The sequence below is a fragment of the Mirounga leonina genome, unplaced genomic scaffold (genome assembly GCF_011800145.1).
Source record: "Mirounga leonina isolate KUSES-001 unplaced genomic scaffold, KU_Mleo_1.0 Mir_154, whole genome shotgun sequence".
In the NCBI taxonomy this organism is placed as follows: Eukaryota; Metazoa; Chordata; class Mammalia; order Carnivora; family Phocidae; genus Mirounga; species Mirounga leonina.
Genome location: NW_023270389.1, coordinates 41,881,693 through 41,905,659, shown reverse-complemented (window position 1 = coordinate 41,905,659; position 23,967 = coordinate 41,881,693). Strand labels below are relative to the sequence as shown.

The 23,967-nt window shown below is 47.9% G+C and overlaps 1 protein-coding gene across 3 annotated transcripts in view; it reads right to left on the bottom strand.

Annotated features, from left to right (window-relative positions):
* The window catches only part of CACNA1E (calcium voltage-gated channel subunit alpha1 E), a 311,080-nt gene that overhangs the window by 10,395 nt on the left and 276,718 nt on the right, over positions 1 to 23,967 (bottom strand). For all 3 annotated transcript variants that reach the window (XM_035010572.1, XM_035010573.1, XM_035010574.1), the window contains 10 exons: positions 22,942 to 23,067; positions 19,622 to 19,687; positions 15,591 to 15,682; positions 14,855 to 15,020; positions 10,421 to 10,548; positions 5,233 to 5,329; positions 3,039 to 3,144; positions 2,088 to 2,195; positions 1,429 to 1,529; positions 1,058 to 1,164 (listed from right to left, as the gene is read on the bottom strand). In XM_035010572.1, the coding sequence (XP_034866463.1) occupies positions 1,058 to 1,164; positions 1,429 to 1,529; positions 2,088 to 2,195; positions 3,039 to 3,144; positions 5,233 to 5,329; positions 10,421 to 10,548; positions 14,855 to 15,020; positions 15,591 to 15,682; positions 19,622 to 19,687; positions 22,942 to 23,067 (1,097 nt within the window). The remainder of the gene's footprint in view (positions 1 to 1,057; positions 1,165 to 1,428; positions 1,530 to 2,087; positions 2,196 to 3,038; positions 3,145 to 5,232; positions 5,330 to 10,420; positions 10,549 to 14,854; positions 15,021 to 15,590; positions 15,683 to 19,621; positions 19,688 to 22,941; positions 23,068 to 23,967) is intronic.

The following is a 23,967-nucleotide window of genomic DNA, read 5'->3' as shown; positions in this document are numbered from 1 at the left end:
TGAGAGAGACCTAGGTGGAGGGGTGTCCTCTCTTTCTAAGCCAAAGCCCTTGAAAGACCCTGTATTTCCCCTGGGAAGTTTCCCCTGGGAAGTTTCCACTGCTCCAGTCATACCCCCTTCCTACACAGACCAAAGACAGACTTCTCCTGGTTTTCTGTAGACAGGAGAATCCATACCTTGCTACTTTATCACATCAAATATCTGTAAAAATGAATAGCCTTGGTCGTGATGTTGGTCCTTTGCTTCTCTTGCAAATGTGTTGGATTAAGACCTCTGAAATCAATGCTTTTCAAAAACAGGTGTCCAGCATCACAGGCTGAAAGGAATTGGTGGTGTGAGAAACTCCAAATGGCATTCTGACAGAGGTCTCATTCCCACGCCTTGATTTCACTCCCCTGATAATTACTGAGGTTGTGGTATTTAATGATTATCAGCTCCATGAGAATGAAGACTGGGTTAAACCCAACTGCAAAAACTCACTCACCTTGGGTAGAGAGATTCCTGCCCTTTGGGAACTTGGACATGCTTGCTGATGTAAAGAAGTTCAGGTTATAATGAGGTATGTCTGCTATAGTAAATCATGTATGACTAACGACCAAGTAGGGGGCTAGGGCTTACAACTCAGAAGAGTTGGCAAATTCCTTAACTGAGGCTTTGTTTCTGCTTCCAATATATATATATTTTTTCCTGATCTAAGGTTCCTTTTGTTCATTACAGGTAACAGTGTAGTGGGAATACTCTGTAGTTAGGAATAACAAACTTCCAGTTTAGCTTCCTACTAGCCATATGCCTTTCGGTAACTTATTTAGTCCCCAGTTTCTTATTTGTAGAGTGAAGACATGAACGTATGCCCTTCTTTCTTTGTCCATTCACTCTCTCTCGAGCTGGCCCCAGGACTGAACATGCTATTAGCCCCGCTGAATAACCATTTTAAAATAAAAACTGTTGTCTTCTCAAACTCAGAGAAAGGACCACTTGGCTCAGACTATTACTTCCTGGCCATTTCTGGGTGATCAGATGCAAGCAGGACGGCTGTGGAGTCCTTGGTTATACTCACAGGCCTGAAACAGGGTCCTGCTGGAGATAGGGCAGGGCTTTGGCATTGGCAATGATCTCCTGAGGCAGAGATGAGGGCTCCATGCGCTGGAACATGGGTGCATTTTTCTGTGTTAAAAGCAGGAAGGAGGAATTCATGTGATGATGGGGTCTACCAGCAGGGGAGTGGGGGATACCATTCACTTGGGTAAGATAGGATCATGCCTGATCCTCTGATCCCCTGGGTTTCTAATCCCCAACACTAGAACGTTCCTGGACCCTGCACCCCAGCCTCTGCTTCTGAGCCCCAGGGAGGCGCAGGCCTGGCCCTAGAGGGGCCCTCCTATGACTCCTCATGGCCCACCCACTTCCCCTGCTGTCAGTGACCCTCACCTGTTCCTCTAGCTGCTGCCTCTGCTTCTTCACCTTACTCTGTTTATAGTAGTCCATGATCATCATTGCTGCATAGATTTTGCCCACAGTCAGGTCAGAGGCTAGAACCACAAAGGTGGCATGGGAGGGAACAGGGAGAAGACAGGTGGCAGAGAGTGAGGACACCTCACAAGCCTCCCCACTCTCTGAAGCAGGTTTGCTCCCTCAGCCACCCATCTAGCCAACATTTATGGAGAGCTCCATGTGTGCTGGACCCTGGGGATACAAAGTGATGAGGTCCCAGATCTGCCCTCAGGGAGCTTCCACTGCCACCCAGCGAGAGTAAGGATACTGATGAGAAACCACATATGAGTAAGCATCACCTCCACTGGTCTAGATTCCCATGTCCAAGTCACAGCACCCTTATTCCCAATGAGTGAGGGTTTGCTGAACACTACTACAGGCAGGGAGAGAGCTATGCGCCCAAGAAGTTTCACCCACAACCTATCTTGAAAAAACGTTTTCAGTGAATGCAAAGGGATTAAGAAGTGGGGGGTTTGGGTTTCCTAAGGATAAAAGAGCAACCTTTATCTCCTTGATCATTTCCTAGTCTCCCAAAAGACGTGACCGTGGCATGCTGAGCCCACAGTGACAACGCTACCCAGGAGGAGACCCCACACCTTTGGGCATGGGCACAAGCAGATCTAGCATCTTCTGGGACAGGTGAGGCCAGATGGCCAGGGTCTCCTTTTGCAGCTCCGAGTCTAGCTGCTGCCTGTCTGCACCACCTAGAAGATAAATTTTCATAAATAGAACAGACACACAAATACCAAGGACTGAGGGAGTGGGTGGGGGGTGGGAGCTGAATCAGCATGGCACCTCATATTCTCAGAGGAAGTCTTGGCACTTAGTGACAGTGGATCTTGTAATACCAGAAGCAGAACATAAATCTGCTCCCATTTTTAGTGACTCAGGGATAACCTGCCACAGATCTGAGGCCCTGAGACCAAGAGCAGCTTCCTCATTCATTAGAAACACCTCCCAGGTGCTTAATATATCAGAGGGAAAAATGAAAAAAGCCATAAGGAGCCTCCCCTGCCTCATGAGACGTACATCAATTCTTCCAGCAACTCTGACTCCATAGTCTGAGTGACCTGATTTTAAAAAGGATTTGGATCAGGCAAGAGCAGGAAGGCTGGAGGTGCATCTGGAAATAGTAATCTTTTCCTCTCCTAAATCACTGAATCAGAAATGGAGAGGAGCAAAGTACTGCCCCGATAGCCCCTGCCATGAACCTTCCAGGGCATTAGAGATGATACCACATAAGAAAGAAAGGACAGAATCAAAAGTCATTCGTTCAATAAGCAAAGACTTCTATGGGCCTACTATGTGCCAGACAATGAAGATCGCAGGCTGGTAGAGCTGGAAGGAGCCTTAGAGATTATCAAACCATTCATTTTTCCAGGAAGAAATGGCAAACATTACAGTTACCAAGTCAGAGGTGAAACTAGGACCCTACAGAGCTGATTTCCACATCACGGCGCTGTCAGATGGATGCAAGTTCGAACGTCTCCATCCTGTGCCACCTCGGGTGAGTTGTTCCAGAATCCCGTTTTCCCTCCCCGGCTCACCTTTGGCGATTTTGATGTCCAGAGCTGTCCGGATCAGAGCCATAAGTGTGGAGGTGAAGTGGACTGTCATGTCCTCAGCTACTGGCATATTCATCAGGACCAACCTCTGTGCGAAAGAGAGAAAAGAAACAGCAGGAGGAAAAAAAAAATATCGAAAGAAACCTTGGTGAGAAGAGAAGAGAAGTACAGGGTCAATGCAGAGACAAAAAAGAAGGGCAAGGATTCCCTGTCCCCGGTCCCACCTCCTCTCTCTGCTTCTCACTTAAGGCTCACTCGCTGCTATGTAGTTAGTTTTTTCCTAGGGAATGTTGCCGAATTCCAAAAGAAGGGGGACTAGCATTCTGCAGGACTCCTCCATGGTCCTAAGAATGTCTTTCATAGGGATGGAAAGTGATTTTTAAAAGAAGTGGCTCAGAGAAAAGAGTCAGCTCTGAGAGGTGACTCCATTCCCTGATTCAAGGCTGCTCTCTGTTTCCCCTTGTCCCATGGATACCCCCAAAACTCACACGGAAAGAGAGTGATGGGGGAGATTTCGCTTTGCTTATCTGACTTGAAAGATGCATCCTGATGCCCCCTTTTTGAGTCTTTAAAAGGTGAAATTTGCCAGCACATGATTAAACATGCATAAGTCCAACTTATCCAAAGGATGAGGTGGAGCAGGATGGAAAAGAGAGTGCATACAGGGTCTAGGGGAAGAAGGCTGCGGAGCGCAGAGGAGAGAATGAGAGAAGGGTGACCAAGGCAGGAGCAGAGTGGGCAGGCCTTGTTCCCCTCACCCGAAGGAAGGGATCAAACTGAAATGGCCAAATCCACTTTCCAGAGAGTATCTTGCTTTTGGAATCCTTTAACTTTTCCTCCAGGCCCCACACCCCCTCTCCCACCAAGCTTCATCCCAGAAATTCAAAGAACTCAATGCCATGTCCCACCACCTGGTCCTTTTGGATGTGGCCATCATGAGCAAAAAGGATGCCAGCCCATAAGCTGCGCATGAAGAGCCATGTCCTGGACCTGAAATGGCCCTGTTCCAAGGAGATGCTCTCTGGAGCCGTACAACTTGGAGGTAGAAGCAGCTAGAAGGTCCTCTGGCAGAACCACCAGCCTAGCAGGGAGGGATGTGTCTCTTCCCAAGGCAGGATCTATAATGCTCCGTTGGAACATCTCACCTAATGTGATTCCACAGACGTGGTGTTTTAGAGTGTAAAGTCAGTTTCTTGTTTGTATCTGAGTGCCATCTCTCTCCCACTTCCTTAAGCTTCTAGACAAGTGGTAACATTGCTGGGGTGCCTTCCTAGATGAAAGGGCTCCGGAGTGCTGGGTCAGTCTAAACACCCCACAGTAACTATTACTAATGGGTGGAGAAGAAAATCAGGCCCCAAAGCTCGGAGTACCCTGACAGCAGGTGACTTCCAATACACAACACTGCTCTGAGCAAGCCATGGGGAATCCAGCCGTGACTCCAGGGCTAGCCCTCATCATCAGTCATGGCAAGAAAGCAAATCTAATGCTGAGGGCAACTTGTGCCCGTTGTCACCTTTTCCCTTGTACTGACAAGAGAGCCCAGCAGCTGGGCTGATGGGGGGAGGGGGCTGGATCCTTCCTCATGTATCATAGAGATCATGTTGTTCTTTTTTTTCTGATACCTAGAAGGAACCATGCCACAGTTCCTTCCTATGTCAAAGAAGAAGAAATTTGTTAATGATTTTCCCCTCTCCTAAAAATTTCTTGAACCGTGTTTAGACAAATTTCTGCATTTATTTCCTTAGCTTATCTAATTGAAAGTTGTTTTTTTTTTTTTTTTTTTTTTTTATAGGCTCTGATAGCGGTTTTGCTGTAGGCTTCCTTCTTGCCCATATACGCTATCCTGCTGGCCACCACTCTGCCTCCTCTGAGGAAACACGTTACTTAACACTTCCTTTCTGGTAATCTGGTAATTCACGAGAAGCCACATGCTTGTAGAAACACAGAATCACACATAAAACATCTCATGGTGAAGTCTTGCCAAGCATGCTTTGTATTGTTCTAGGACTCCATACTTCCAGGAACCTTCCTTGCCCTTCAATCTCATTGTTTCTTTCCCCCTTGGTTCCCTCCTCCACCTCCCCAGCCCAGCTTCCTCCCCATGTTCTGGCCTCCCCACAGCTGGGTCCCGTTTCCTGTTGGTCTCTAGCCCAGAACAAAGGAAGGGGTGGTCTACCTTATATGCCACTTTGGAGGGACATCTCTTGCCGAGGCCTAGCGGTGGTGACATGAGAGTCAGCATTTCATACATCTCAGTGTAATGGATGCGGCCACTGCTCATGGAGGAGTGGTAAGTGGGGGTGGGGTGGGTTGGTGGGGCAGGGAGGGTGGCAGGGAAAGGAATAGGAAGTGGGGAAAAGGATGCAAACCGGGAGGAGAGGAGAACAGGCATTCCCAGAGAGCCAAAACAAAACAAACAAAATAATACAGAAAACAGAAGAAGAGAAACAAAATGGACAAACAGAAAAAGAATAGGAAACCTGTTAATCAAGGCAAATCGTACGTGTGACTCCATCCTGGTGCGGATTTATATCACGCCCCACACAGACCCGGGAACATTGGTGGCAACATTTTGGTCCCTCTGACTCTAGAGCGCAGTCGTGGGGACTCAGTTTTCTCCTCCTGGATGATCAGGACCCTACTTGGCTGTTCACTCTATCCATCCCCCATTCACCGCAAGCCTGTTTGCAATTCCCAGGGCTGTGTGCGAGCGGTATAAAATGGATAGACGGTGCTCCAGCCACGGGTTAGGATTTCTGGCCCCCGCCGGGATGGGGCCCCCGACCTGGAAGTCGGGCCTTTCTCCTCCTCTCAACCCACAGGCGGAACGTCGTGTATCCCCCTCTGTGGTGTGTGTGCATCAGGAGGCGGCAACTTGCACTCAAAGTGGTGGGCTGCTTTTCCGCATCGGCCGGCCCCGTTGCTTCCACCTGGCTCTGCGGGGAAGAGTGCTCTTTACTCCCGGCATGCCCCGGGGCGATGGCATGCTGGGGACAGAAGAAACCAAACCAGGAGGAGGAAGAGCATCTCGCATGCCATGCTGCCCTCCCGGCTCTCCCCACATGCGGCTGCAGGTTTCACAGGGGTGCAGTTTAAAGAGTCTCAGCAGAGGCAGCTGCTTGGCCCCTGGGGTACGGGAGTCACTGTGTCGCCACCCCAAGCCAGCTCCTTCCCGTTGCCCACGCTGGCATCTTCCTGGGCCTACGTCTTCTGCCAGCTGCCGGACCGTGCTATGCCCAGAGAGCCCACCCTTCCCTCCTGCAGCGCCAGGAGGGGCTTCCTTATCTAGTGGGCTTGGCCTTGGACGGTGGCTTGGCAGAGCCACTCCTGCTCGAGTTCCCAGGGTCTGGCAGAGTTGCAGAGGGGGTCCCATGTGCCCCTGAACAACGTCCTTGGTCTCACAAACAAGCAGTGATGCGGCAGTTATGACAGGCCCCTTGGTCCCCTCAGCAATATCCAGAGGACCCTAAGGCAAGCAATCTGCTCAGGAGCCCTCCGTCACCTACAAAGACCTTCCCAGACCCCCTGAGCTACTGCATTCTTCCACACGCCACCGGGGCTACCCTCTCTTACCACTCTCCCCTTTAGCTCTGATTCTTCATGGTTTCTCACCTCCTTTCTATCCTTGAGCTGTTACGGTCCCTTCTGGCCAGACTACCCAGGAGCTGGAGGATGCGCAGAGGTAGGGCTGACTAGGATCACACTTTGCTACTTTACACATGGGAGGATGACGCTACTTTTACCAAAAAGAGGCCCTCTGTTCTCCAGTGAAGGGAAACCAGCAAAGATGTCCACATTCTCTGGAGGACAGAGAGGTCCCTCTGGTGAAAGCTACAGGTTAAGGTGGAGTGGGGAGAGAGACCGAGTGTGTGTGGTTGTGTGTGCATACACACGTGACTGAGTGTGTGCATGTGCTGAACAGTGAGACAGGTCACATCGGCCTTCCGTATGAAGTCCTTTTTTTCCGCCTCCCTGCCCCCCCCCCCCCATGTGCCCTTCTTCCCTATGTAACAGCTGCTGGTTCTGGGAGGGTTTGGACCTCTTTAAACTCAAAGGAAAGCAACATGAAGGTTCCCTCATGTGGCGCAGTGGTGGTGTAGCAGAACGGACAGGAGGGTTGGAGGTTGCACCCCACGGCCGGGCATGGCTGGGGACTGGGAGGCCAACCTTGCAAGCCACCCTGTAGGGGCAGTTCTTTCCCAGGCCCAGAGGCGGTGAGATCACCCGCACTAATTTGTACATATCCTTATACGGGATCCTGCCGCTGCAAAGGAAGCACAGGCGGGTTAATAGAGGACACTCAGAAAAGGGTGGGAAAGACCTGACAGTTGAGCCATGAAGCTGATGGCCGGAAGAAGAAGAGCAGCTTTTCTTTTTTTTTCCCCGCTGGGACCCGGCAAAGCCAGACCAGGACAGACTGAGAACAGTAAGCCTCAGAGAACCACCACCTTGCTGAACTGCACTGCCCCGGTTGTCGAAGGAAATCAGAGCCTGTCCAGTGCCCGAGGGACTGCCAAATGGCCCAGAGCGCCCCCAAGACACCTGTCTGGCCCATTCTCGGCCAGATGCAGAAAATGGACGCTGGCTCGAGCCAGGCCTCGGAGAACAGAGTTTGAGAGTTCAGGCAGGCCTCTGACAGCTGTCAGAGCAGATGCCAGGCTGCCATGAAGTGGGCTGCCCAATGGTATGCTTTTCACAGAGACCGATTACAGCCAGTCACTCAGACCCGCCTGTCAGGGGCAGTGGGAAGTCCGCATTTTTCTGCAGATGGAGAGAGACGAATTTCCCGTTAGGCTAATTAGCAAGGAGCACAGTTAGCACAAGGGAATTGGCAAAGGGCTTTGCTTCTTGAGGCGGCAGATTGTTCCAGAGTTCAGCTTGGGCAAGCTCTGCTCTCCTCAGTGGGGAGACTGCCTGGATCTGTGCTCAGGGGCCTGGGAGGGAGCCGTGGACATTCTCCCTCCAGCTCTGCTCCCGCCAGCCAGCCCACAGGCAGGCAGCCTGGTCAGATCCAGCCAGACTTCCAGGAACAGTGTGACCTATCTTACCACCCTTCTATCAAGGGCCTGCTAGGGAGTCCTGGCTTTCTGCGGGAAGGACAGAATCAACAATGGATTCATTTTCAGGGGCTAAAGCATCTGCTCTGTCAGAGACCAGAACAAGGAAGCAACCTCCTGGTCCCGGGATGGACCATGGTTTCTACCTGAAATTATGAACCCACATGTCCGCCTCTGAGCATCTGGTCCTTGCCAGCAGCCACGTGAGGCTTTGTCCCAGCTTTACTCTTTCTAGTCTTTTCTTGATGTTGGTGTTAATTCCTCCTCTTTTTAAATAGCAGCTCATCAGTACTTCAAGTCTCTTGATTCTTGAGAGGAAGTTCAGTTAACCATTTGCTCTTTGTTTCTTGAGATTGGAATGTGGGTGGGTTCGTACTGCCTATAAGCTGGTATTCTGTGCATCCTGTATCAGTTGGCCAAGACATTGGCTCACATTATCCCTGATAGCGCTTCCGCCTGCATCTCAAAGAGAAGGCCAATGAAACTCTAACCAGCCTGTTATGCTGTGAATTTCGAAGCAGAAGGGGTTCTCCTTTCTATTTTTGCTCTCTCATAGCTCTTCGATCTAAGTCTCATGTTTTTTTTTTTTTTTTTTTTAGTTCTCATGGAATTCTTTCTTTCCAGCAGCTGGAATGAGTGGGGAGGAGCATGTTTAATGCACAAGGTTTTCGGGTCCCAAGATAACATGAAAGCCAAAGACACCTAAGTGAGGCTAGGTGAGCAATGGCCTCTTCTACAAGCAGTTCTCCTCTCTCAGGGGAGTGAAGACATCCCTTCTCAGGCTCCCCATCTCATGGCCGTCCACGCTTTTCAAACCAATGTTCCATCATTTCTGGTTGCTTTCCCATATGGTTATTATCAGTTGTAACAACAGTTACATACATGATCTAATATAAGCCACACAGCCACCCTTCAAGGTAGGCAGGGCATCATTAGCACCATTTTACAGATGAGGAGGCTCAGTGTGGTTAGGTGACTTGTCCAAGGCCATAGGGCCAGTTCGATGCAGGCCCTGCCTACATTCCCCCTAAGCAGCCTATCTACCAGAAAGTAGACCCAGAAAGTAAATGCCATTGCTCACCCATTTGTAACAGGAATGGATTTGGAGAACTCTGTGCCCTAAGTCACTAGTAATTACGGAGGGGAAGAGGAATTCTGATTCACTCTTCCAACGCTTGACCCAAGTTCAACAGCCTCAGAGGAGGGTAGATTTTAGGAAGAGTCTAGGATTATGAAGGGGCTCCAGGTGGAAGCAACGTGGGCCATTCCTGGGAAGGATGGCATTTTTTTGTAGTATTTTTAGAAGGGGACCAGAATGGGTAGATTGGTGAGATAAGATCCTAAAGGTAAAATGACATGGGACAGAAAAGTTCCTGTGGAGTGAGTGCTCCCAGAATGGTCACCCTGTCCTCAACCATGAGGGGCCAAATTGCTGCCTTTGAGCTCTCAAGCAGGGATCAACAAATTTTTTTTTCTGTAAAGGGTCAGGTAATATTTTTGATTTTGAGGGTCACACTGTCTTTGTCACAACTACACAGCTCTGCCTTATAGTGTGGAAGCTGCCACAGACGATGCATGAATGAGTGGGTCTGGCTGTTTTCTAATAAAGCTTTATTTACAAAAACAGCCAGCGGACCATGTTTGGCCCTGAGGCTGTAGTTTGCCAACCCCTGCTCGAAAGCCCAGAAGGCACATCACTTGAGAAATACGGAACAGTGGAAGAAACCTGGGGAGGTTATTCACGCTAATTCCTGCCATGTAATTCAATTCTATGCAGTAAAAATCCTCAAGTGTTACTTGCTCGGTTTTTAACATAATTTCTGAGTTATCTCGAACAGTATCTTTTGAGAGGGATGAGAGAGACAAAACGCTGTTGTCACTGACCACGATGGCCAGATGTTCGACTGACCCAGAAAAACCCTTGTCAACCCACCCCCCTCCCCGCTCCGGTGACTCAAAGGAGTCCACTAAACATTGGCAGGGGTAAAAAAGAAAAAGATTACGGGAAGCCCCTCTGGCAATTGAAACCAACCATTCTGAGGTACAGACTGTGTGATGAGATTGGCAAAGAAAAGGAAAGCCTGTCACAGAAGGAATGAGAGGGGAAACGAAGATAAAGAAGCTATGTTTTTGATGACTGGCCTGATACCAGAGCCAATCTGAGGGCCTGGGCTCTCGCACAGGCCACGACTGAGAGGACTCTCCTCTCCTTCTGTAACAGGCAGACATCCGGTTCCAACCCCTTCCTTGGGAACTCCAGAGGCCCTGGTTACTGGCCCCACTGGGATGGCCGGGAGGCCTACGCACCATGCAGCTCTGTCATATTCTGCCCAGACGCGGACAAACTCGTCCAAGTGGTGAGGCCCTAAGATGGAGGAGTCCCGAGTCAGGTACTCAAAGTTGTCCATGATGACGGCCACGAACAGGTTGAGCATCTGGAGGGCAAAGGGGAGAAGTGGAGTTAGGGGAAGCCTAACGCAGGAAAACAGGCTTCAAGGCAAATCAAGAATGCAAAAGTTCGTGAGGCGAAAGATCCTAGCTAAAGCACTGCTGATCTTGCTGAACGCAACATGTTATCGTCATAATTTCCACACATTTCATTGTGTGAGCTTTATTACTTCACTCGTCAGTGCCACTTTGTATTTCCAAAGAACTCCACAAAAAGTCACTTTCTTATCTGTTCAATTAATTTAATTGATGTGCAGCAGAGGGAGCAGCAACAGTGACAACATTCTCAAAGTCAAGGCCTGACACCAACCTTCCCTTCTAGCTTCCCCCATCCCTGCCCCTTGTTCCACCAAAGGAGCCATCAAGAGACCTGGTGAGGTGTCTTAGAGCTCACTGCATGGCTTACTGTATGATCACTTGGAAGCTGTCCATGCCCCTCAGTGGCTTCCAAAACCCTGTTCTCTCACTTATTTGCTCAACATTTCTTGTGCACCCACTGTATTGTAGAGATCCAGACGCTAAGGAGGGGAAATAAGAAAGCTGCTGTCCAGAGATACGTTCCTATGCCTCGCACCTTGCTTAAAACACAGCAAGCCTTCACTAGATACTGTTACTTGAATATTCTTCCATCTTTTGACTTTTTCCATAACGATTTAGGAATGTAAAACCCATTGGTAGCTCAGGGGCCATACAAAAAGAGGTGGCAGGGGCGCCTGGGTGGCTCAGTCGTGAAGTGTCTGCCTTCGGCTCAGGTCATGATCCCAGGGGCCTGGGATCGAGCCCCGCATCGGGCTCCCTGCTCCGCAGAAAGCCTGCTTCTCCCTCTCCCACTCCCCCTGCTTGTGTTCCCTCTCTTGCTGTCTCTCTGTCAAATAAATAAATAAAAATCTTTAAAAAAAAAAAAAAAAGAGGTGGCAAACCAGATTTGGCCCTTGGGCTACAGTTTGCCCATTTCTGGCCTGAATTATGAGGAAGCAACAGAAGCCACCAAAAGGGTTTATACTAGGAGAGAGACCGAGATATGTTTCATCCAGAAAGAACCCTTGGGAGCAGTGCGGCAGAGGGTGCCCAGGAGACCTGTGGGGAGTTTTCTGCGGTGCTCCTGGACCAATCAATAGTGGTGATAGTCGAGAATCAAAGGACATGGAATTGACAGGACTTGAGCACCGTGAACACACACTGTTGTTGCTTCTTGGCTGCCTAGCACTCATTTACTGTACCTCTGGTCTCTTGGGGACCCCCACCCTATTCCCAGTTCACATGGTTCAATGGGGCACCACCTGTGATCTGGGCCTCAGCCAGTTGCTGAATCCCATTTCCCTGGGCCACACTGTTTGGTGATCCAATCACGGCCTATAAAATGGTATTGGACCTTCTGGGCAATAGATTTGTTCTTCCCTGTCCGTCTTGAATGTGTGAGGATCGGGTCTGGAACTGCTACCACCATCTTGGCGCCACAGGTTGGGGTGTTTGAGGAAAGAGCTCTCATGGAGGAGCCTGGAGGAAGAGATCATACGCAGAGAAAGAAACCTGCTTATGCCTCTCCTGCCCCAGGACTTTTCATTTATACGTGCCTATAAAATCCCTTTCTGCTTAGGCCAGATGGAGCTGGGCCTTCCGTCACTCCAGAGTAAGAGTCCTGCCTGAGAGACACAACCGGCTGCCAGGGTGAGAGGAGGCTGTTGGTTCCCAGGTGGATGGAGGTGCCAGATGTGCGGATGACACAGAAGATCAGGAGAAAGGCGTCTAGGTGGCTTTGTTGGTTAAGCATCTGCCTTTGGCTCAGGTCATGATCCCAGAGTCCTGGGATCGAGTCCTGTATTGAGCTCCCTGCTCCGCGGGGGGTCTGCTTCTCCCTCTGCCCCTCACCCCACTCTCATGCTCTCTCTCACTCTCAAATAAAAATCTCTTAAAAAATAAAGATAAGGAGAAAGTCTGGAGACAGGACGTGGTTGGAGTCTTCTCTAAGAGAGCCTGCTGCCTGCATCCTAACAACCCGTCTCATTCCTGCCTGCCTGCCTTCCTCCGTCCTGCCACCTAGGACATGCGTGGGTGCCTGGAGGTCTGGCCCCTGGAGGTGGTGTCTGGGGCACTAAGCACTCTGTAGAGCCACCATAACAAGCCTGGACTGCCTTCCTCCAGACCTCACTGGTGTGTGAGGGAAATAAACCTCCCTGTTGGTTAAGCCGCTGTTATTTGGGGAGCACATCCCAGCATGTGCCGGGCCTTTCTTTCTGTCCCTGAAATTGGAGCCCCAGTGAATATATTCAATCACTGCCTGGGCTCTAAAGGGGTTTCCACGTATCCACACATGTGTTTTACACGCCCTTCAAGGTACTTATTACTAATGTTAACAAAATCATTGCTTTACATTTGTATAGTCTTTCATAGTGTGGTGTCTGCTCTAACCTCGGGAGGCAGACTTAATTGCCATCAGCCCTTCGAGGACACAAGTGCTTCCTACACACGTTTGTATTCTCAGCTCCAAGCATGCAGCCTGGCACATCGCAGCGTATCAGTAAATCTTTCTGGAGTGGTTGGTTTGAGCGAAGAAGCTGTGTGACTCGCCCAAGGTCACAAAGTCAATCTCCCAGAGGGTTGAGATTCAAAAGCACATCAGCTCATACTGAATCATATCCTCTTTAAAAATAACATGAATGTGAATTATGCAGCACCCTCTATCTCATAATTCTAAAAGTCCCTTTTTAGTCTCTAATGAATTTTCCAGTTATATCTTTGGTTTCTTTTTAAATATTTATTATTAAACACTTACACCATGGAGGATAAAACCAAGCTGTCCACATGCCCCACCAATAAGCACCGGCACCCGTGGGCCTTCCTCCCTTTACCTCTGGTTGACAGAGAGGCTGTAACCCACTCACAGCCTCAACCCCGTGCTTCTAAGATGCTGTTTTGTGCTCCTTTTTTAATTGAAAAACCTTTCACACCCACAAGACGGGAGTGTATTAAAAACACATGTACCCGCTCACCATGTAAATAGTACCCTTATTATCAAGTCATTTTTCCTCCCATTTACAGAAGCTATAAAAGGGAAAGTGTGTGACCATGCTAGGACAGCAGCAAAGCCAAGACCACAATGTAGGGCTACCTGAGTCTCCAGCTGGCTCACTCCCTGCTAGGTTAACCTGATGGCCACCCTCAAAAGTCTGCCTGCAAGCCACACCAGAGAGCTTCTCCACACCAGTGAGCTGGACACATGGCAAATCCCTCGTGATCACTTTAGAGAGGCAGAAATGCTTGGACACGACCTAATTCATTTGCTAATGCATGGCTGCAAAGTTAACCACTTCTCAGTGGCACCGCTTTAGTTTTAGATTTTTTTTTTCGATTTTTATTTATTTATTTGACAGAGAGAGAGCACAAGTAGGCAGAGAGGCAGACAGAGGGAGAAGCAGGCTCCCCGCTGAGCAGGGAGCCCCACGTGGGGCTCGATCCCAGCACCCCAGGACCAGGACCCAAGCCAAAGGCAGATGCTCAACCAACTGAGCCACCCAGGTGCCCCTAGTTTTAGATTTTTGTACAGTCAGTGACATGAGCAGTGAAGCCACGCTGAGGGATGTCAGGGTGGCCAGAAACACCAGACTGACAATTTAATAGATCTGGTAGCACCTTGTCTAGGGTTGTGCAGGGTAGAGATTTTGAGAGGCCAGGGTACTGATTCATGCTTTCGCCCAAAGAACGGATTAAGAAGGCACCTAGGGCTTCTCACCATTTTATAAGTAGCCGTGCTCCACATATGTCACTCAATATTTACTAATATGCCCAAAGTGATCACTTCCTTTCATGTCTGTCAAGTTGGCCAACTGTCGTCAAATATAGTGACATGAGTCAAGAGACTGCATCTGTGACACTGTATCTTGTCACCACTCTACTCTTATTAATCCTATCACTTTGTATTCCTGAGGTACCTCTTCTCAACAGTTTGAAAGGCTCCAAAAGAGAGGTAAGATATTCTTAGCCCTACCTGTAAGCTAAAATCCCTGAGGTACGGCGAAGAGAGATGTCCTCTGGGTCACAACAGATTCAACATGAAACTCAATAATCTATTCCCTAAACTCCACTCTACTCATCATTCCTTCTCACAGCAAACCTTCCCTAGAGGCAACAAAATCTGTTTGGTGGCAGCCATGGGAAGCCACTTACCCGGGAGTCCGCTAAGCATCCTGGCCTTCAAGAGTTCCTTGGAGGATGGGATGGGTAGGGTAGGGTAGGGTAGGGTAGGGTAGGGTAGGGCAGGCCATATCTCGAGCCAAGAATGCAGGGTTTGCTCACCAAGAAGGAGCAGAAGAAGATGAAGGAGACAAAGTAAACGTAGGCCAGATCTGTGCCACAGCGCTCATTCTCGTTCTGCCCCGAAGGTGCAGTGGTGTCGGGCTCGCAGCCTTTCTCCCCGAGGCACGACAGCATTATCTCCTGCCAGGCCTCACCTGTGGCACTCCTGAGCCCCAAAGACATGTTGGTTAGTTGTAGGAGGTCTGCGTGTCTCATCCTCTCTTTGGCCCTCCTTCCCAACTCACCTAATCCCTTTCTCTCCTCTAGTGCTTTCCATCCGGAGGATGGTGCTTTCCATCCGGAGATGGGAGCATGCCAAGGAGGTCTCTCTTGGGCTCTGCCACTTCACCCACTGCTTCTCTGCTGACAGTGGTAGAGACAGTGGTGGGACTATCCGAGACCCCACATAAACCTGGCCATCAGGGTTTCAGCCCTTAAATGGAATTTGATCTGGAGGAATCTGTCCTCACCTTCCCTACTCAGTCCTGGTGCACATATTCTAAACTTGCAGTTTACAAATTACCTGCTGAGTCAAAGATGTTGAGGAAACTTCCCATCATCAATGGAGCCATTTTTCAGAGCCACTGCCCCTCCCCATCCCCTGCCTCTACTCCACTGTGTATCTTAATAGGAGCAGAGCAAGCAGAATAAAGAGACAAATAGGAGGAAAAGGCAGACTGACTCCATCTCCCTCGACAAGAGAGCACCAGCTAAAAACAGTTATGCATCCAGATACCTGAAGAGTAACATGAGGGACCCAAAGAAACTCCGGAAGTTGTTGTGCCGGTTGATGTGACTCTCCTCATCTAATTTTATGTTTCCAAATACCTTGAAAAGAAAAAACAACAAAAACCAAAGAGCATTACTGGCTGTGTGATGTGTCTTGTCCTGCACATGAATATTAGATGCACCTGCATCTACTAGGGTTGGCAAATCCATACGCATAACCCTTCCCAGTGGCCTAATCCTGACGCAGACAACTCAAACCAAGACAGGTTGGTGGATCCCACGCTCCTGGCCTGCTGTGAAGAAGTAATTACATTCTCCAGTGCAGCAAAGGGGATGCAGGACCATAGAAGGCAAGAACTTTTTGAAGTCATTCTGCCTGTAGGTAGTTCCTCCCACACCTAATTTGGTCTTTTTATTTCCATGGTACCTGTCACCATGGTACTCAAGCAGTCTGTCAAAGATGTACCCCATCACAGAAGTGCAGGGAAGGAACTACCCCTCTCTTCCTGTCTCAGGTAGTAATGAGGGGGGCATGTGTATTTGCAGAAGATGTGATTTACGGCTTGGGCAGATACTATCCTGGAATTTGCAAGCAGTGTGGGTCAGAGAGGGGCACCTTGATCTTCCTTGGATATGTTCTTATCCAGAGGGTCAAACTGAGAATGTCAGTACATCTATAATCTAGAATCCACGAGAACGAAGGCACACAAAGCCAAGTCCCGGCAAAGAGGATGAAGAAAGTCAGGACAACCGGATACTTAGAAAAGGAGAAAGAAAATGAATTTGGGTAGATCTGTCTATAGAATGAGTTTACTAGTCTGCTGTTGGTTGTTGAGCTTGGAATGTGGTCACCACGCAAATTAATGTGAAAAAAGAGGGAAAACTCAGAGATATTTGTCCACAGACAGTGAATAATGTTGAACTCTGAGACCCTAAGTCTCTTCAGATGAGAAGGGCGCCCTTCCACATGCACTCCCTGCCCTCCCCCCCAACCATGTTTCAGGTGTCAGGATCTAGTCTCACAAGTCAATATCAGTACTACCGAAGGCCTACAGGTCGCTTTCCCAGACATCTGAGACAATTTCCAGTCTGTACATGACATGCTTCAGTTTACCTAATATATGCTAAATGGAACACATTTTTCCCCCGAACAGTTTTGAGAATGTGCAATTGAGGAACAATCTCTGCCCCCAGCTATTTTGCTCAAATAACTCCTACTGACACCTGCTTTGGGAATTTGTTCTCAACATTGTTTTTCAAAACCCAAATACTACTTGTCTCTCAGGGAGAATGGAAGTGGCAAGCGAGGCAGCACCAGTGAAGAAAGGAAGGAGAAAGATAAGCAGGTGGAGGGCCCACAAACAGAAATAGTAGCAATTAAAAAGTCCCCCTTACATTTAGTTCCAGGCACCCAGGAGGAAACTGTCCAACATCCTTGCCTACGTTCACATCACCGTCTCTCCTTTTCACCCTCTTGGTCCAGCATCCACGATTTATCCCTCATTCATCACATCCACACAACTTACAGTGTTTTGTTTTTTTTTTCTTTCTACATATGACAGTCATCAGCCATCATTAATTGTCCTCGTTATGATTTTCTCCAATACCTTATCCAGTCATCAGCTGGTTGGAGGGCATGCTGGGGTTTTGCATGAGGCACGTGTCTAACAGTCAAAGAAACTGAAGCTGTTTTGAATCTACTCTAGTTTTCAAGCCAAAAGTGAAGTCAGTCCTTAATTTTTTTTTTTAGCCTTCACTTAGCTCTTGTCCCAAACCAAATTTCTTACACCAAAAGGGCATGAAAAAGAAAGAAGGGATACCGAGACCCACCAGAAAACTTAATGGAAGTACAAGCTTAAATATACTTTCACTTGGAATCACAGAACTCTGGCACATAAAAGGACCTGTGAAGACATCTATCTAACTCCTCTACTGTATTGGTGAGGGTCTTAAGGCCCAGAGGGGCTCAGTGACTTGACCAAGTTTATACAGGTGGTCAGTGCAGGAGCTGAGGCTGAAAGCCTCACCTTCTAATGATCTGTGCCCCAGGACTCTTTCCCATACCCAGCAAGTTACTCCTTCCTTCCATCTTCAGATTCCTCTGCAAAGCTCTCTCTTCTTCCAAGATGCCTGTGGAAGTTCAGAATAATGGTTCTTCTCATAGATTCATCCTATTCCTATTTATATCTTTCCAATGTTGGTCTTCTGCCTTTATGTCTTTCTGTTTAAATGGATCCCTCTGCTTTGTTATGACTATACTAGATACAATTTCTCTAGTCACAAGCTAGGTGTCAGCAATGTGCTTGGTGCGGGGTCTCCATCAGGGACCAGGAGGAAGATGGCCATCTAAAGGCAAATCACAGTGGCAAAGCCATTTGCATCCCTGTGTAATGGAAATAGTGCTCTTATTTTTTTGGAAAGAAGTCTCGGGGCAATAAAATATTAGCCATTGCAGTTATTGTAAAGATCACAATTTCATGACTGAACAACTCTCACATTCCACTAAAGGGTCAAAGAAATACTTGTATTTGCTTGTTGGTGGGAGGAGAGAACATGCAGTACAGTAAGAATATGCGCCGTGTAGCAGACAAAGCTAAATTTAAATCTCAGTTCTCCCACTTACTGAGCCCTTGAGCATGTTATAAGTTACTTAACTATGCTAAGCATCAATGGAGTCAATGAAATCCACCCATAAACATTTTCACATCACTCCTGAATATGTTAGTCATGGACTGTGTGTGTGCCTGCTGACAGGGAGGAAGGATGGGGATAAGAGCACACATGGGGTAAGAGCACACATGTCTGGAACATCCAGGAAATCAAGTGATGATAAACAGCCTTATCATCATTATCAGCAATATCAAGAACAGTTGAGTACTGGAGATGGTATTATTCTGGTTTATTTTGGTTTAAGATGAAAAGGAGGTAAGAGCTATTTTAAGCATGGGCAATAATTGATTAAGTTTCTATTTGGCTATTCAAGAACATTTAAATTCTAGAATCAAATATTTGAGAGTTAGAAGGGCCTTAATAGACATCATCACGCTGATCAGAAATTTCAGTAGGGATTCCACTTACAACACAGCCCTGACACCATCATGACATCTCTACTGAAATATCCTCATTGAAGGAGAACTCACTACTTCTCAACCAAATCTCACACCTTTTCACATTTGACATTCGGCTGTCTTTTTGGAGAACAAAAAACTCTCCAGGAATGTGGTTAGAAGATGAATAAAATTAAGAAGTGCTCACATGAGAGAGGAGCAAAAAGAAGAGACATTTCAGAGACACTCTGGAAAAAGGCTCCTAACACAGCAAGCCTGGGAGATGTGCACAGTGGCCCCAGATGACAGGTACTATTGACAAGACGGCTGGCAGTCCAAAGGCGGCCAGACTGGCTGAGTGCAGGAGACTGCCACTTGGCTAAATTTCCACGCTGGGGTTTAGTCTCCACATCTCCAAGTCAGAAAGTTCGCCTCCCTGAGACAGGCAGACAATCCAGTGTATCCAACTGGATAGGTTCATGGGATGAGCTGCTGGCTGTTGACAGGAGTCCATCTGTCACAGATGAAGTCGCTTTAGAAAGATCTTATGGCCTCTTCTGCTCCGTGGGCCTCTGGCTACTCGCATAAATATCTAGGGTGGGAACCTGATCCACTTCTCAACTCCAAAACTGGAAAAGATGTGGTAACCCAAGAGGCCTGTCTAGGAGCTGCCTGGCCCTTTGAGAGGAATCAGCAGGACCATGGCCCTTGGGTACCCTTAGGATTAGGCAGGCTACTAGGAACCCCGGGAGTTGCTCCCAGTGGTAGGTCTTAGGGCATAAATCTCAGGCATTCAAGACTTAGACACATTTTGTGTTGCTGTATACAAGAGAACAACCATCTGACTTTCTTTTAGGTCTAGCTCAAATATGGGAGATCCTGAGAAATGGATCATCATGAGCCTCACCCTCAATCTTGTGTGCTTGGGCTGGTAAGCCAGTGACAATCTGGGCAACAACTGTCCCCCACCAGGCCTGATACATGAGCTCACCTGCATCCCAATGATGGCATAGATGAAGAAAAGCATGGCAATCAAAAGGCAGACATAAGGGAGGGCCTGGAAGGAAAGCAGAGATAGGACCATGAGTTCAGAGGCAGATAGCTCCCAGTCTCCGCACCCCACAGTCACCAGCAATACTGGAACTCTTGCCCTGAGGCTGATTTAAATGGGGGCGCTGGGACTCTCTATTCCCTGGGGCTGTGCTGTTCTAGAGTGCCATACTTTTGCAGATGTTCATGTCCTCTGACAGACAGGTAAGCTGCTGTCCGTGGAGAGGCTTGTCATTTACCTTCTGTCAAGAATATTCACTCACCCAGAAGTATGGCCCAGATCTCCAAGGAGAGCTGGGGAAACTTCCTGGGCTTGGGATGCATTCCAATTTGCATTGCAGAATATTAATAATGTGGGCAATTGTGATCAAATTACATAGTAAGCGCCTAGCTTTGGCTCCCAAATTCCCCTTCCCACTCCCTCACTCAATGCCAAGCCCCTGATGGAGAATCTGGGAGCAAAGTGAACGGGCTGAGAGTCTCAGTTGTTCATCATTTCGTAGAAGGCACCTTCATCTTCTGAGGAAACATCACCTTCTAGTGTTTAAGCCTCCTGACACTTCATTATGTGTCATGCAAAACTCCAAAAAGCCTTTCAAGTGTTAGCCACTGCAAAACCCTGCCATGAAGCCATGCGGCACAAAATTCCATATCGTGCAAGGTAACTGCCACCCTGGGATGATAACATTTCAATAAGGGGGGCAAGGGGCAAGTGAAGGAAATGTAAGATAGGGAACTGGCCTCTGGCTGGGGGAGGATATAGGGCAATTTGGTTTTAGGGCCAGAGTGGGTTCCATAATTCTGGGGTGATCCCAGTGCTGACATGGAAACCTCCCTCCTTTACCACCCAGTAAGCTCCATAGAAGACGATGCAACTATGAGTCTCCACTCTATCTTGACTGTGTGCAGCGTGAATCCCAGGAGATCAATTGAAGGCTTTCAGACTGCAAGGGTAGGGCTTATCAACAGAGCCAACTAAATGAAGAGCCTTGGGAGACTTTTACAACTTGAAAAAAGGATAAAATTAAAATGCAACTGAAAGTTGCCAGGATAATCCCTTCCCCGATAAAGTGCTGACTCCCAAGGTCTGTGAAGAAAAATGGCTTCATTTCAAGGGGCCATGTGAAGACTCCGTCTGCTGATAGAAGAAGGAAGGGAGATAGGTTTCTTACTGCTCGAGGTGCTGCTACCTTCTCCCACCTTCTGCTTACTTCCTGCCCTCATTCCACCTTCTACACTCCAATGTCTTCAGTCCCTAGCTCATCTCTCCTTACCCCCAGGTTTTGGAAAAAGATCAAAGATACATTCTGATTGCCTTTCTTATCATGTTATAAATTCTAACTCAAAACAAGGAAAAACAGGGAAGAATGAAGTAGGGGTCAGTGATGGAGAACTGGGGGCTATGCTCATGGCTGGTGGGGTGCAGGGGTGTGGCTTGGGTAGGCCACGGGGGTGCAGCTTATACTGTGTGGCTCCCTGCTGTGTATCTGCAGAGGCAACCTTTGTGAAGCTGACTTTAAGAAAATAATTTCTATACTGTGTACTGGGACTGTTCCAGAAGGGAAACACCTATCCATCATGGTGTCACCTGGAGGCAGATTCACCTTGTCTTCACTGTTCTATATTCACTGCAATAAGCCAACCACTTGGCCATCAAGTTTTGACATGCTTTTCATTGCCCTCAACAGTATGCATTTTTACAGAGAGCTGGTGAGCATGATAACGTGACAGGCTGACACGTATTTCTTGAGAGACTATCTGTAACTTGTTTGGAAGGTCTCTAGCAAAAAGGTTTTAGGAGTATTTCATGTATCAGATTCCAAATCCAAATGCACCTGAGACTCGGTAAATTCTTACTAAGGTTTTAGATTTCTCCTCTGTCATGTAGCTTTGGCAAAATTCTTTTCATTGAGGTGAGGCCTCTGTGGGAGTCATGACACCAAACAATTACTCTGGATATGATAAAAATGTCAAGGTTGCTTATAGGAGCCTGAACATCCTTACAACTGGTCTCACATATCAAACCCGCAGGACCTCAGTGGAGAATAAGTCAGTAATGATGGTGTGGGGTGAACACTTTTCCAAATGATGAGAAACTATTGTATTCACTGGCTGACCTTCTCTAGTTCAATTAAAATACATAAATAATTAAATTAAATAAAGGAGACAATTGGTAAATTCACGATTTCTCAGCTTTGAATCAAGGTCATCAAATTTATTTTCAAAACACATTCATTGAAAAGTTTTTAATAAGAGGAAAAATAGTAGGCATTTGAACAGCACTTAGACCCCCCAAACTTCAAAACAAACTATGATATCTGCTACAGCCTGAAGACATTGAAATCTGTTTGTAAAACTTCTTTTGCAGGAAGTCTCTGCAATTAGAGTGGATTTCAGGTCACTTTTAAACTTCTATTTCTTATACATACACCCCTGTATGGCCCCATGAGACCATCTGAAGCAGCTCACTACATCAGCCTGGCCCAAACATCCTATTAGACTGTAGGACACAGAGGTGACCATGAACATGCCATACACTCAGTGGTTGAGGAAACACACTAACAAAGACAAGAACGGGACTGTATGAATCATCCTGCAATCAAACACAACTCAAGGAGTCCTCTGAAAAACTGGTCATGTGAAATTAAGCCATTGGCAAGTCCCTGAAAATGCAGAAGCTGGCTCCAGACACGGATGGATTGCTTGGAGCTTTTTGGACTATCTTCTCAGACAAGCCCTGGCCTCAGTCAACAGAGAAGATAAGCGAGTTACAAAGTGGAGGTGTTGGGTGCCTGGGTGGCTCAGTTGGTTAAGCGACTGCCTTCGGCTCAGGTCATGATCCTGGAGTCCCAGGATCGAGTCCCGCATCGGGCTCCCTGCTCGGCAGGGAGTCTGCTACTCCCTCTCCCGCTCCTCCCTCTTGTGCTCTCTCTCTCTCTCACTCTCTCTCTCAAATAAATAAATAAAATCTTTTAAAAAAAATAAAAAAATTAAAAAAATTAAAAAAAATTAAAAAAATAAAAATTAAAAAAAAAAAACAAAAAACAAAGTGGAGGTGTTTTTCTAGAATGACATTCTATCCAGTTAGGCACGAGCTGACTGTGGCCCAGCTAAGCTGCACTGTAACTGAGAACTGCTGTATTTATTGGATGCATCTGACAAACACTCATTCCTGGAGGTCAAGGGACCTGTGTAATGACACGCTGTGGCCCGGCAGTGTTCCACCTGATAAGACAGAGAGGGGGAGTTGATGCCGCTTACCTTAAAGGACTGCACAAAGGTCCAAAGTAAAATACGGATCGTGTAGCCCTGCCGTAGAAGCTTGATGAGGCGCGCGGCTCGGAAGAGCTTCAGAAAGCTCATGTTGAAGCCACTGGTGTTCACCAGCTGGTGGACCAAAAGGAAGCTCCTAGTTAGTGACATTACGGTCATTTAGAAAACACTACCCACTAGTATTTGCATATTTATCCCTCATTCAGATCATAAAATTGGACACGGATCCTGTCTTGTGTTTTCAACCCCATCTCCAACTGATGGGCCAGTGAGGACCATCTCTCCAAGCCCTCCCAGGCCTGCCCTCTATTCCCAGGTAGAAGGGTATGGGTAGTACCCCCAGAAGAGTGCCCAGCATGTGTCAGAGAAAACCAGCCTCTCTAGTCTTCCAAGGGGCCCTCATGGTCCTAACTGCACTTAGAGGCCAAAGAGGTGACCGAATAATCCCTCTAGCACATATGACAGTCATGCCCACATTCGATGAGAATTACAATGAGGTCTCCAAGTCTTCTTTAGGATAAACAATTTTAGGGAAACGATTCAGGTCTAACAACTTTGAGGGCAATGATACTGTGCTTCTTTTGTCTCTCCCAAAGAATCTAGCAGAACACTCTGCACGCGAGGCTTCTTCCGGTACTGCCTATTGCACTGACCCCATTAGGTGGCTGCTGTTGAGTCATGCAAATGAACAAAAGCTTCCACGAGACCCAGTGCCACTCCAGTGTTTGCAGCTCAGGAGTGAGGAAATAAGCTCCCAGCACTTAAGAGGGCTACACATTTGGTTCGATGAGCTAAAAATGGACTGTATGGGGGAGGTGCCTGGGTGGCTCAGCTGGTTGAATATCGGCCTTTGGCTCAGGTCATGATCCCAGGATCCTGGGATCGAGCCCCGTGTCGGGCTCCCTGTTCAGCGGGAAGCCTGCTTCTCCCTCTTCCTCTGGCCCTCCCCCTGCTCGTGCTCACTCACTCTCTCTCAAATAAATAAATAAATAAACCTTTTTTAAAAAATGGACT